The sequence below is a fragment of the Phyllopteryx taeniolatus genome, chromosome 22, assembly GCF_024500385.1.
Source record: "Phyllopteryx taeniolatus isolate TA_2022b chromosome 22, UOR_Ptae_1.2, whole genome shotgun sequence".
NCBI classification, from domain to species: domain Eukaryota; kingdom Metazoa; phylum Chordata; class Actinopteri; order Syngnathiformes; family Syngnathidae; genus Phyllopteryx; species Phyllopteryx taeniolatus.
Window position 1 is genome coordinate 4,776,351 of NC_084523.1, and position 12,913 is coordinate 4,789,263.

At 45.8% G+C, this 12,913-nt stretch overlaps 1 protein-coding gene and 1 long non-coding RNA gene across 4 annotated transcripts in view; both read left to right on the plus strand.

Moving 5' to 3' along the window:
- Window positions 1–4,839, plus strand: part of chst11 (carbohydrate (chondroitin 4) sulfotransferase 11) — a 48,593-nt gene extending 43,754 nt beyond the window's left edge. For all 3 annotated transcript variants that reach the window (XM_061762777.1, XM_061762775.1, XM_061762776.1), the window contains one exon: window positions 479–4,839. In XM_061762777.1, coding sequence (XP_061618761.1) covers window positions 479–1,103 — 625 coding nt within the window. In that variant the 3' untranslated portion in view covers window positions 1,104–4,839. The remainder of the gene's footprint in view (window positions 1–478) is intronic.
- An 864-nt stretch (window positions 4,840–5,703) lies between these two features.
- On the plus strand, window positions 5,704–8,114 carry LOC133472226 (uncharacterized). Its single transcript, XR_009786643.1, has 2 exons — window positions 5,704–7,244; window positions 8,039–8,114. It is a non-coding gene; the product is annotated as an uncharacterized LOC133472226 (long non-coding RNA).
- Window positions 8,115–12,913: the final 4,799 nt, after the last annotated feature.

Genomic DNA, 12,913 nt, shown 5'->3' on the forward strand with positions numbered 1-12,913 from the left:
GACTCAAGCGTCACGCTGTGCTGAACGTCAACAAACGAGAATGGATTTGAAGGCGGAGGGGTTTGTCTAGTATGCGACGAGATGTCATTCCGTAGTTCGGCACAGAAAAAGACTCGGGTATGTCCGGGAGCGGCCGCTATTTGAAGACAAATAGCAGAATGCGAGCGGCAGCCTTCGGAGGCAACCGGAGACACCGGAAGGGAGGGCCGTAGGCCGGCCGACGAGAGACGTACGAGGAACGGGCAGAAAAAACCAGCGGGAAAACACCCGTTTGAAGCTGCGGCACCCGTGACCGTGACCCAGTAGCGCTCGCTAATCCGGTCCAGTGCAGCGCGGCCGTAAAAGAACTGCAGCGGTCGGGGGGGCTAAAGGGGTGACTGTTTTTCCAAAGTGAGATTTGAACCCAGAATCTTTGACTGGGCCGCCTACCTTTACCGTACCGGCTAAATTCCCGTCTTACGGTTCTTGTCTTCCGCAGCGACCCGATGGAAATCCCGTCCAATGAAGCCCACGTCCCGTCCAACCTGAAGACCTTGAACCAGTACAGCATCGCCGAGATCAACCACCGCCTCAAGAACTACCTGAAGTTCCTGTTCGTCCGCGAGCCCTTCGAGAGGCTGGTGTCCGCCTACCGCAACAAGTTCACCCTCAAGTACAACTCGTCCTTCCACAAGCGCTTCGGCACGCGCATCGTGCGGCGCTACCGCAAGAACGCCACGCGGGACGCCCTGGCCAACGGCGCCGACGTCAAGTTCGAGGAGTTCGCCGAGTACCTGGCCGACCCGGCCACCCGGCGCGACGGCCCGCTCAACGAGCACTGGCAGACCGTCTCCCAGCTGTGCCACCCGTGTCACGTCCACTACGACCTGGTGGGCAAGTACGAGACCCTGGAGGAGGACGCCAACTACGTCCTGCGGCTGGCCGGCGTCGGCGACGCCCTGCGCTTCCCCAGCTACGCCAAGTCCACCCGCACCACCGACGCCATGACGGCCCAGTTCTTCGGCAACATCAGCGCCGCGCAGCAGGTCCGGCTCTACCAGCTTTACAAGCTGGACTTCCTCATGTTCAACTACTCCACGCCCGGCTACCTCCGGCTGGACTAGGGAGCGCCGAGCGAGGGACTCTCAAGGGGGCGGCCGTCTCGTTCGAGTCGGGAGTGTTTTTCGGGCAAACTCGAACGAAACAACTGCGGAATGTGCACTTATTTTCCGGATCGAATGTCAAATCAGCTCGTTTTTGGACAGAATGCGGGCGCAGGAACGAGACCGGAAGAGTCCCAAGGATTCTCTTCGCGGGTTTCGAACGAACCGTCGCCCGCACCCCGACGCCAATCCATCCGACACGCGTCACGTCCCGCCACCACCGTTCGACTCCCGGCGGCCGCCTCGAAGGTCGCGACCTCCTAGTCGGCGGTCGGACGCCCGAGTCGGCAAATTTGCGAAAGAGCGCCGAGCGACACCCGACGCCCTTAACCCTCCCCTCTCTTCGTACGGGACGGCGCGGGGTTTTAAAGACACTGGAGCTCGTAAAACCCGCGGACTCACCGAGACATTCTTTGTGCTTATTTTCTACGCGAGACGGCGATAATTATTGAAACGGCTTTGTCGATTGAAATGAGAGCGAGTATGGAATCGGGCGGGGTTGTTTTTTCTGGAACGGAGCTATTGTAAAGAGTCGCGTTTGTACGATTTTGTCCCATCGACGTCCACGCGCGCGCACGTAGCTGGAGAACTAACGCTCGTATCGGTTCTACCCGAGAATCGCAGACTGTATCTCCCGCTCGTAACTGTGATTAGCGTTAGGTAAACGACTACATTCTCTCTCTGTCACACTGTGAAGTGCATTACACGCTCTTACGTAAGCAATATTACACGGGGGGGCCAGAAAGGGAGTCGAACATATCTTTGTAAATTCCAAACCACTCCAGCGTCGAAGTCAAAGAGATAGCTATCTATTGCAGTTTGTTTTGTTCTTTTCTTTTGCTCTTGACTTTACAGCATTATTTCCGACACGTAATTATGTACAGCGCGAGCGCTCTTGAATTTTAACGAACGTTATTGTAATTGACTTATCGGACCACCGCAGCGCTCGAAGCGCTACGGGGACACGCAAAGGATTTTCAAGTAGGCTCGCGGTTTGTAGGCGTTTGTTTGTGTGTACAGTTCCCCGTCGCAAATACGTGCGAAGCATTAGTGCGTTTGCACTTTCCGCTTCAACACTACGAAGGAAGGTGAGGGCCTCGCTAAAAAGACTACGGAAATAAAGTCATAGAATTTCAAGTGACGATATTAAGAGAATGATTTTGATTTGTTTTCAAATGTTATTTTAGAGAAACACTCTAAAAACGGCCGGGTCAAAAACAACCCAAAATGGGTTATCGGGGGAACCCGACGCGTTCCTAAAGTTGGACCGACCCAACGAGCGGTTATTTTACACCAGCGGTTCCGGGTTAGGGGGTTTGACCCCGCGTGTCGGCCGGGGGCCGTCGGATTGGTCAAACCTGAAAGAAAAAGTAGTGTAAAACATAATAATAACAAATAAATGAGGAATCCCACTGTTCACGTTGAGTACGATCCATTTAGCATTACCGACATGCAGCCATCCATCTTTTGAAGCGCTTATCCTGACTCGGGTCGCGGGGGGGTGCCGCAGCCCACCCCGGCTGCTTTGGGTTATCTTGGGTCTTATATTCATGTAAAGGCCGGGGGCAACCAGGCCGTAGGAGGCGGTCAGCGGGTGGCTCCGCGTGGCAACGGAATGCAATAAGTGCAATTAAAGAAAAGCGGCGACTCGGAGAAGGCGGCGTACCTGCAACCCCAATGTCGTCGATCATTGACAGCGCCGTCAGCTCGTCCCGATAGCTGAGTTGCCAAATGGATTTTTCCTGGAAATGTCCTTCTTTGTGCGTTCTTGTAACATTGAATTTTAATTTATTCACTTCCCCGCCCTATTATAGTTGAGACTTTATACTCTGACGTTATTCTGTGCAGTAGCAGCAGCAGCATGCTGCTGGTTTCATATTTAGTTTTGAACATTTGCTTGTACTTTTCTTCCCACTTTTGTCCGAACAATCCAACTTAATACATGTAATAAGTTTTTTCCTCATAATATTGTGGCTTTTTTTTTTCCCCATGGTTTTCCTTTTTTTCTCCATTGTGGCCCTAATACAGTACTTCTTTGTACTATGACATCTAATCTCTGCAAAAAACAAATGTAATGCCACATGAGAGCGTTTAAGCTTCTCAAGAGCAGAGAATCCAAATGAAATCATCTGTTGTGGCTTTAAAATATGAAAAGATGTGTTGAAAATGATGATTTAGTTTTTTTTAAGGGGGGGGGGACGATGTGCTGCCGAGCGGACGAATAGAATGAGCGGAACTGTATCGGCAGGAAAGGGATGTCCACTGTAACGTCGCTGATGAAGCCCCGACGGAAAAAGATTGTAGATAGAAAAGCCTTCAAAGTGTTCCATGTCGCTTTCAAATGTGACTGTATGTGTTCCCCCCCCCCCCTTTACATGGTAAATCAGAATCCAAATCATCTTTATTTGCCAAGAATGTCCCAAAAACACACAAGGAATTTGTCTCCGGGAGTCGGAGCCGCTCTAGTACGACAACAGACACTTTGGAGACATAAAGACATTGAGAAAAGCAGGCACAGAGCAATAAAGGGTTGCTCGTTATGTGGTAATGCTGGTACAATAGTTATTTTAGTTTCTATTTTTTTTTTTGACAATTGTGCAAAAAGATGCAGAGTCCTCTCGCACTAAGAGCATTCGGAAAGACTAATATTGCAATAGTCCGCAATGACCATTGCGCAAAGGGCGCCGAGACTGGGACAATGTCGATTGTGCAAATGGAGCAGATGCTACTCGGGCATGAGTGGCCAGTATTGGTCAACAACAGATACGCAAATAGTGCAGCGTGGCGAGACTACTAGAGTGAGTGCACGAGTAATGTATAATGGGCCTGACGGAAATGCGACAGAGAAAAAAAGATGGGCAGCATGTTGCAATGGAATTGTGGGTCAGCTGTTTAAGAAGTCGATTGCAAGAGGGAAGAAGCTGTCGGAATGTCTACTAGTTGTAGTTTGCATTGATCGGTAGCGCCTACACAAATTGCCCCCCCCCCCACCACTTTGTCCCTCAGCTGTTTTTTTCCGCTCTGCCGCCAACGCGTTTTACTCGGCACTCCCGTTCGTTCGGCCCCCAGGGAGGGAGCCGCCAAGGGTTCCCGTTCGCTCCGAGCCTGCGAGCGGCCCGTTATAGAAGCCTGTGGGGAAAGGCACTTAGGAAAAGGTTCCAAATCTTGAAAATCGAAGTAATGAACTTGGTTCCGGCCGTATTCTTAAGTCCACCGTCTGCAGATAAAGCCAGCCAACTGTTGTATTTAGTTTCTCACCCCAACGACGTCGATTATTAGACTGAATTACGTACAGTAGTTGGCGTTTTGCTGCAACGTTGAAAAGACATGGGAGGAGGTTTTTCCCTTCGACAACGGGGTTTCATACAGTATTTATCCCTTTATTTTGCTATTTACGCACGGATGAACACATTTTGTACAGTAGCGATGAAACGATTCACTTATTCCGACCAAAGTTTGAGGTCAACAATGAACGATAGATGCCTTTGTGCCAAACTGTACCGGTTGTGGTTAGGATTCCGACGGGCCGCTTGTGCATCAACGAGATCCGTCGGGATCGGTGGAATAGCCAAAATGTAAAGACGGGGGCAAAGGTTGACAAAAACGCACCGCGGTTGGATTGTTGTGAAACATATTGTTTCGATATTGTGCTTTCGTTAGTGCTGTTTTGAATAAAAGAAGTCCACATTCAGCATCATTTTTGGGGGGTTGTTCATGCTCTAATACGTACTGCCTCATATTTGTGACTGTACAGCGGTGTGTGTGTGGAACTAGTGGATGTGAATCACTGACGCGTCGCCCGTCGCAGGTCTGTCACATCACGTGGTACGATTGGTGCCACCGTAGCGTCCGTGACGTACAATACATCATGTCGTCCTGTTAATCATGTCGTGTATTATGCGTGTATTATGAGGAGCCAAGCGTTTTTCCTTGTCCTCCTGATGTGGGTCACCGGGGTCACACCGTGGATCCAGACCTGCAGGAATGATTGTGGGTGGGGCTAGTGAAAAAGAAAATGACAAACATATATAGTATAGCAAGGTGTTTTTCAAGAAACAGCCATGTCTAGTAAAGTGTTTTTGGAAGGAAAAAAAACCACAGTATGACATAAATGTGTTGACTAGTGCGCAAAATGACTAGTAACGTGTAGTTGTACAACCAGTGAGCACAAAGAGTGTAGTAGTACGTGGGCCTGAAGCGGGAGGTCAAATAAATGCTGAAAGGTTACACGGCTACCAGTTGAGCCTATTGTGTTCCGAGTGCAGCGCGGTACACTCGCGAGGTTTCATTGCATACGAGAGGAGCGTTTTGCTTTCTTGCGCGTGACGGGGCTGCGTGCTCGTGCGTGTGTGTGTGTGTGTGCGCACGCGCCCCGAGCGCGCACGTTGGGCCAGCACGCTGATTGGAGGGGGCGTGGTTTCGTTGAATGGATAAGTGCACTCACCTGCGCGCAGGCTCCTTTTGTGTGTCTGTGTGCGACGTCGTCGTGGGATCAAGAAAGACTTGCGCCGTCTTGAGGCACCTTGCACGCCAAATCATGTAAGTCCCTGTTGTTTGGTGATTGTTTTTTTCTTTTTATGCGTCTAAGCTTGTGAATGAATTAACAGCACGAGCAGTTACAATTGTTGCCTTCTCGGCACTTGCAGCTTTAGACGCGACAAAAGTAAGGTAAAGATTTAATTGTTTTACAAATAACACAATTGGCGTTGTAGCACACGTAAGTGAGATATCAAGAAGAAATGTTCAAATGACATTTTAGGATGTGTGGTGGGAGTAGTTATTTAAACCCAGGATGTTGAATTTAAAAGAAAATGACTGCAACATTTGCCACAACTTTCCATTTTCCAGTTTAAATAGTATTTATTTGTAATTTTTTTGTCGGACTTTATTTAAAGTTTTTGTAAAAAAAAATGTTTAGCATACGACCATTTGGACTTGAAGGGATTGCGCCCCCTGCTGGCGTCGAGGTCGAATTGAACGCAGCGCCCACTTCCGGTTTCGGGATTTGCGTAAGCTAGCTCGTTCGCTGTGGCTAGCTCGCCAAAAACGAGCAGTCAGTCACTTTCAACGCAATATAAAGATTTGAGTCGCTACTATGAAGAGAAAATTTGTGGTATTATTTCTGGTTATTTCGCTCTTCATAATGAAAGTCGGCAGGCACGCGGCAGTTAAGTGCGTGAGGTGCGTTCAGGGACACTGCATAAATGCGAGCGAATGCGTTCTTTTGTCATGTAAAAATGGATTGCGTGGAACATTATGCTTTAGTTAAAACGGGCCGTGCGCTCCCACTAATATCGATTGTAGTTTGGTCATCGATTTGAATGTAGTCAACCAGAGCTGCAAGGAATGCAGTTCTCAATGTAATTTTCATCATTGTTCCCGTTATACTGTGTTGCGTGTTTTTGTTGGCACGTTCAGGACAAAAGTTGTTTTAATTCTTCATTGGAAATAAAACAAAAATCAAATAACAATACATAGAAACAATGTTTTTGAGATTGTAGGGCGAAAGCTACAATTGTGCACAGAATATCAACACTGGGGAAATGAAATGCAAGTATTTTGAAGGTAATGGCCTGTGCAATATTAAAAAAAATAATATATATATACATATACTGTGCTAGTTCGTTTTTGGACCAGTGAATTTAGTTAATGTAGAATTGTGAATGGAAGTGGCAGTTGTAGTTTTTTTATTTTTTGTTTTTGAGTAGAACAGTGATCCAGTATTATTTGACATCACAATATATATATTGTATGTAAAAGAAAAACAATCTCACAGTTTATTTGTTTTTTTAGCTCTTTTGGCTGGTATTCTTTAAGTGATTTCTTTAACAGGTCTGGAGGTAATCAGTGAAAAGTATGAAAAAGAGTAATTTTTCCTTAAATGTGAAATGAGCATTTAAAAACAGCATTTTAAGATCACTTGGGTTATGTGCCCCTTTTCCATTTGTTTGATAAACATTAGTGGGAAAAAAAATTTGAAGGGTGGCGGTCAATACACTTTCCATGGCACTGTATGAAAAGTAAATGAAATCTGTCATTGCAGGTCATCTGTTGCAGAAGAGGTGAATAGCGGACGCAAGTGAACATGGAGGCCAACAGTGTGTAAGAGAACAGCTTTTATTTTGAATGCTTAAAAACACAGTACTTCCAAAATTGGGATTAACTTGAAGACTGTAAAGCGACTTGAAAGATTTGATTGTAAATGTGTCAATGACAAATAAAGGTTTTAATAAAATAGAAAGCACATTTTTGTCCAAATCCTTTCGACTGTCATTGTGTACTTGTAACAGTTTTCTATGTAAGCTAAAATGTTATTTAACTGTGTGCCCAAATAAAGTTATCCGTATTTAACGTTGCATGCATCTGAGTCTCTTGAACGCATCACCAATGGTGCTGGTAGGGCCTATCTTTAACAAACAAGTCATGTAAGGTGAGCGAAAGAAAGTATTCCTCAATTTGTGGTCACTGCTTTGTCCATAAATGTAGAACAGTCCTTTTTAGTTTTGTCAAGTATGATGGCAATGCAAATGCTCAACGGTTTAATTTAAAAGCTGATGTGGAGCCATGAAATAAAGATCACTGGAGTGTGTCAGGTAATGTAGCTTCAGTGGTACCAGGCATTAAGTAATTGAAGAAACAAGGGTGATGTAGTATTTTTCTTCTGGCCCAAATAGGTGCACACAAAACATTTGAGAAGTTTAAGGGCTAATCTTCAAATGGCATGATGGCGTCGCTTTGTCTACCCTTCTCATAAAGTTGCAACCTTTAGTTTTACAGACTGAGTGGCTGTGACAGGAAAAAAGTTGTATTGTGTATTTGTCATAGAATCCTTTTTTAATAGTGTGACAAATATAATTGTAGCTCTTGACTAACTTTTTTTTTTTCCTCTTGTGCAGTCTGTCCTGGCTGAGTCTGAAGTGCACACTGGTCCCAAACATTGTCAGATGTAATAAACTTCCCATGGCATCATCAGTCATTGAATGTTTCTCTTGCCTCCACTTTATTGTAATAGGCAACTTCTGAATCAAGTTATTTATAGATTTCCTGTATTGTCTGTTGTATTGAAATGCAGTTGAACAAGTGGTGGGGTCTTTACATCTTGAACTCCAGATAATTGCAATGTATATGGGACTAGGTCTCTTGATTGGATTAGTCATCAAAGTGTATAGTCAACTTAGATTCTTCCACTTGTATAAATGACCCTCCAGCCTCACATGTAGTGTTTGGGGCCAAAGTGTCTTGTGCAATAAGGGTCTAGCGTGTAGAGTGCTGTCTTTCATCTTTCGTCTGCCGTCTAAGTCTAAGTCGACTAGTCGACTTAGACTTGAACTTTAACTGCGACTGCGACGTCTTCGAGGGTCCAAAGCAACAAAAAGGGAGGGAGGGAGGCAGAATTTCTTTTTTTCCAAAAAACTTTATTCAAAAAAAAAAAAAACATTGCAAATGACAAGGATGCAGTTTGCAACCATGTCATTTACTCACCCATCTTCAGCATGTGGACCTGCAAAACAAACTGCCTTCAGTAACCACAACATGCAATCATTGGGGAGATGGTCCATGTCTTACCATGATTGAGGAATCATCCTGACATGAAGCCATTTCCTCCCACTGGCTTGGGAACCTGGAACACAGCATGAATGATTGCCTTACCTCATTGTCTGTGTTGAAAATGCTTTTCAATAAAAAGGTCAAAAACTACACAACTTCTCAAATTCCATCGGTTCTGGCTACGCTTGCTGCACAGCAGTGTTGGTCAGGAAAACCCAGAGCCTGCATGAACACATTACAAAAACACAACCTGCTTTTTGTACTTTAAATGGAGCCTGGAAACTTACCTCGTAGCCTTCTTCCAGAACACCCACCTGCATATACACAATCTGATCATGCGCACCATACCATTAAGTGATACAGTTTACACTTTCAATTTACCAAGTCAGCTTGGAGGACCTCCCTGCAACAGCAAAACCCAGGCAGGTGCTGCAAAAACAAAAGGGGGAAACACAGCTCGCAGGCCCCTTTTCAACAGGAACATTGTAGCCCACCAGGTGATCCCAGCCACAAAACAATCTGCAAAACAAAAGTCAATGCATGGGTCAGCTCAGATTCACTTGTGCCTCTGATGGGCTGCAGCAAAATCTGCCACAGGGACGACCGCATCGTGCTGCTCGTCAGGTGGAGGCCGAGCAACAGGAGTTTGTGGTTGTTCTTGAGGCACGCTGGGTCTTCCACAGTTTCTTCTTCATCAACTCTCATGGGGTCACCATCTTCAAACAGAGGCTGTGGCCGCTTTGCTGTGGATCTGCGGGACAAAAACCTTTGTTAAATCGGGTGTACATTTTGGAAATCAGCAGCGGAGAGGTTTGGAGCCTCACCTCTCTGTTGACAAAAGGGATCTGCGGGACAAAAACCTTTGTTAAATCGAGAGTACATTTTGTCAATCAGCGGCGGAGAGGTTTGGAGCCTCACCTCTCTGTTGACAAAGCACACGTACACCTCATCGACAGCCACAGGAAACCGTTGCCACTGCAAACAAATGCACATGTCCAATTTAGCTCAGCAAGGAAAGTCACTCGTGTGCCGAGCGGACGGCTGCGGCAGCGAGCCAAACGTGTGCAGGCCTCACGGCTCGTGTAGAGGAGAGTCCTGAGCGCCGCAGGTGTCCCAAAGCAGCACAATCAGGCAAGGCAGCGCGTGAGGATCTCAGGAGGTCACCACACAAAGCAGCCAGCGGGGACTAAGGCCACCGCACCGGTGCAGTTGCTCCGTCAGCCCAGCGGGGGGGGGAGAAACAGTTTTTCACCACTTTGTCATTGATCTGCAAAGGGAGAGGGGGACAACCAAAGTGTTGTGAGCGTTTCCTGTTCAGTGGCAATGCAGCTATCTCCAAACAGATCATCTGGCCAGTGTCCACTGAACTCCAGGAAGCAACTGAGACTCATCCCGTAGCCTGCCCCTTCGTTCACCTCCTCGTGCTGCTGAAAAACAAAACACGTTTACTGCAACAATTTGCCTTTCGAGTCTCTCGCTCCGGTGTAAAAGCTCACCCTTCACTCCTCGTGTTGCAGAATTGTGACCGAGTGACTGCTGGCTCCCATTTGCTGGTCGTACTCCTTCAGCTCCCAAATGTCTTTGCCATTCATCGGGTGGTTGCTCAGCACCTGCCAGGGCAGAGAATTATTCCACACGGTTACAGGATGACTCGGGTCGAGCCGGCGAGAGTTACCTTTGCCGGCTGCGCGAACGCCTGAGCCGTGACCGACAAGCGGAAGCCGGCCGGCGCAAACCTTCGTACGTTCGTCCGGAAGCGCCGATCTGCAAACAGAAAACACTTTGCAAACGATTAGTGTGCGTAAACCTCACAAGCCGGCCGCTTACCTCGCCGAGTTCCGCTCGCCGACTGAGCTTCTGTCCTTTGGAAAGGCCGCCTTATATATGCCGGGCCACGCCCTCCGCAGCTGCAATCGCTTGCCCGGCTCAGGTGCAAACGTGCAATCAATGGCTCCTCCCCCCTCTTCCTCCTTGTCATTTGGATCGAACGGTGCGAACAAAATCAATGTCCTTCCAATTATTCAAAAGAAAAAAAAAAGCCCACAAACTCAATTCAATCAGTGGCTGCTTTGACATTTCACTATGAAACCCAAAACTTTGGACTTTTAATTTTCCCATCTCCTTTGCCTCAAGTGGAGAAGACAACTTGGAAGGATATTGACCGCATGTCATTTCCGTGACATCAGAAAGAGTGTTGTGAGGAATCTTAGGAGTTTTACTCCACTGCTCAATACACTTCAAATGAATTGGGCTAAATTGTCATTCCTCCAGATACTTTTGGCTACATTTGGTGGCTTCAACTTGATTTCAGGTTGTAATTACGAGGTAGAGAATATTCCAGTCAACCCCCGCACAAACACATTCTATTGGCGCGGTCCCTCCTTGAAAAACACAACCTCTCACCCCATCATATGGAACAACGGAGACCTTTTCTTTTCCCAATTGGGTCGACAAACGGGTGCCTTTGCTTCTGTGCCTATTTAACAGCAATGGCTATCTTGTGTCTTAATCCCGTTCCCTAAACACTCCTACTTTTCCAATCAAGCCAAAAACAAGAAACCATTTTATTTGATGCCATACCCACAGGGGTGCTCATATTCCTCAACCATATTCTCCACCAAGACATTTTTACAATGCTAACATTTTTAGACATTTGGTTACATTGGAAGAATATTTTCTCAATTGTTTTTCTGCCTTTTATATATATATTCCCTTTGTTTTACAATATTTTCTCCCATATTATAGGTGTGGTTTTTGTGTTATATTCTTTGGTTACTTTTTGATTTTAGTTGAATGTTTCTTTTAATCCTGTATTTACACATTAGCATTTGTTGTCATCTTTTTTTAACCTAGATTTCTTTTTTGCCTTTTTTTTTTCTTTGTTTGGATACTTGCAAATACAATTTTCACCTTTCGCATTCTATTAACACTTGTGTTTTTTAATATTATTATTTCTACCATTTCTGTCTTTTTTGCTTTTTCCTATTTTAGGCTAACTTTTTGTGGCCACCCCCACCAAACCACCTTTTGCGACAAACACACACAAATGTTAACAGCCGGGTGTCGCCATATTCCCCCCCCCCACCACAAAACAAGCTTCACCTCAAGCGGCACCGTTGAATGACAACGAGGACCTCCTACACGCCGCTATCGATCTTCCCCTAGAACACATTTGGCGTAGTATCAAGACGATGAGACAAGGGAATGGGTTCAGAGGTCACACGCAGCTTGTATACGTGCCACAGATTAAATGTGTATGAGAGGGATGTAGCACATTTGCAGCACTTTGAAAAGACGACCGGGAACATCGGGTCCGTCCGAGAGCCGCCCGCGGGTGCCGGCGACAACTCCTCCTAACCGCCAAAGCATGCACAAATGTTTACACGAGGCCTGAACAAAAATAGCATTGCAACACAGTCATTTACAATGACAACAAAGTCTGATACATAACAGTGTCCTGGCATCTTTTATACCACACATTTTTAACACTTGTTTGGAATTTGGTTTCAGAGTTACACCCCAATTTTTAATAACATTATCTGCTACTTGGATCTTTTTTTCCCCACCACAATTGTCTTTCTGCTCTTTGTAGTTTCTTTTTTTTTTTTTTCCAACAAGCCAGCTCTTTGCAATGTCATTACTTATTTTTAGAGTGGTGGTCCTCCCTTTCAATCTTGTTTTCTCTCTCTTTTTGGTTTTGCTTTTTTAAGTCAAATTTCTTCTGCCTCTTGGATATTTTTGTTATACTATTTTTCTGTCTTTCCACTACTTTTTCTGTGTTGTATTTGGCTTTGTTGTTGTTGTTCCCCCCCCCCCCACTATTTATATGCCTCTAGCACTGTACTTGTGTATTTTTGGAATTTTGTAATTTTTGGGAGCTATTTCTTACCTGATTTGGTATTTTTTTCTAATTCTTTTTTCAAGGCTATTTCTCTGCCTTTTAGAATTTCTTCTAAAACATTTACAATACCTTCTCAACACTTTCATTGCAATTCGCTTTTTGCATGTCTTTCTAACTTTGTGCTGCGCCACTCTGTCATTTTTTAGCTGCGAGTTACAAACTAACTCTGGACACTAGGTAAAAATAGAATGAACAAATTCTGCCTAGCGACAAATGATCACACACAAGTGTGACAAAACACACACACCTGAGACCACTTCTGCAGCTATGGCGTGCATGAAACACAGATTGTGTCCTGCTGCTGCTGCTGCTGCAGTTAACC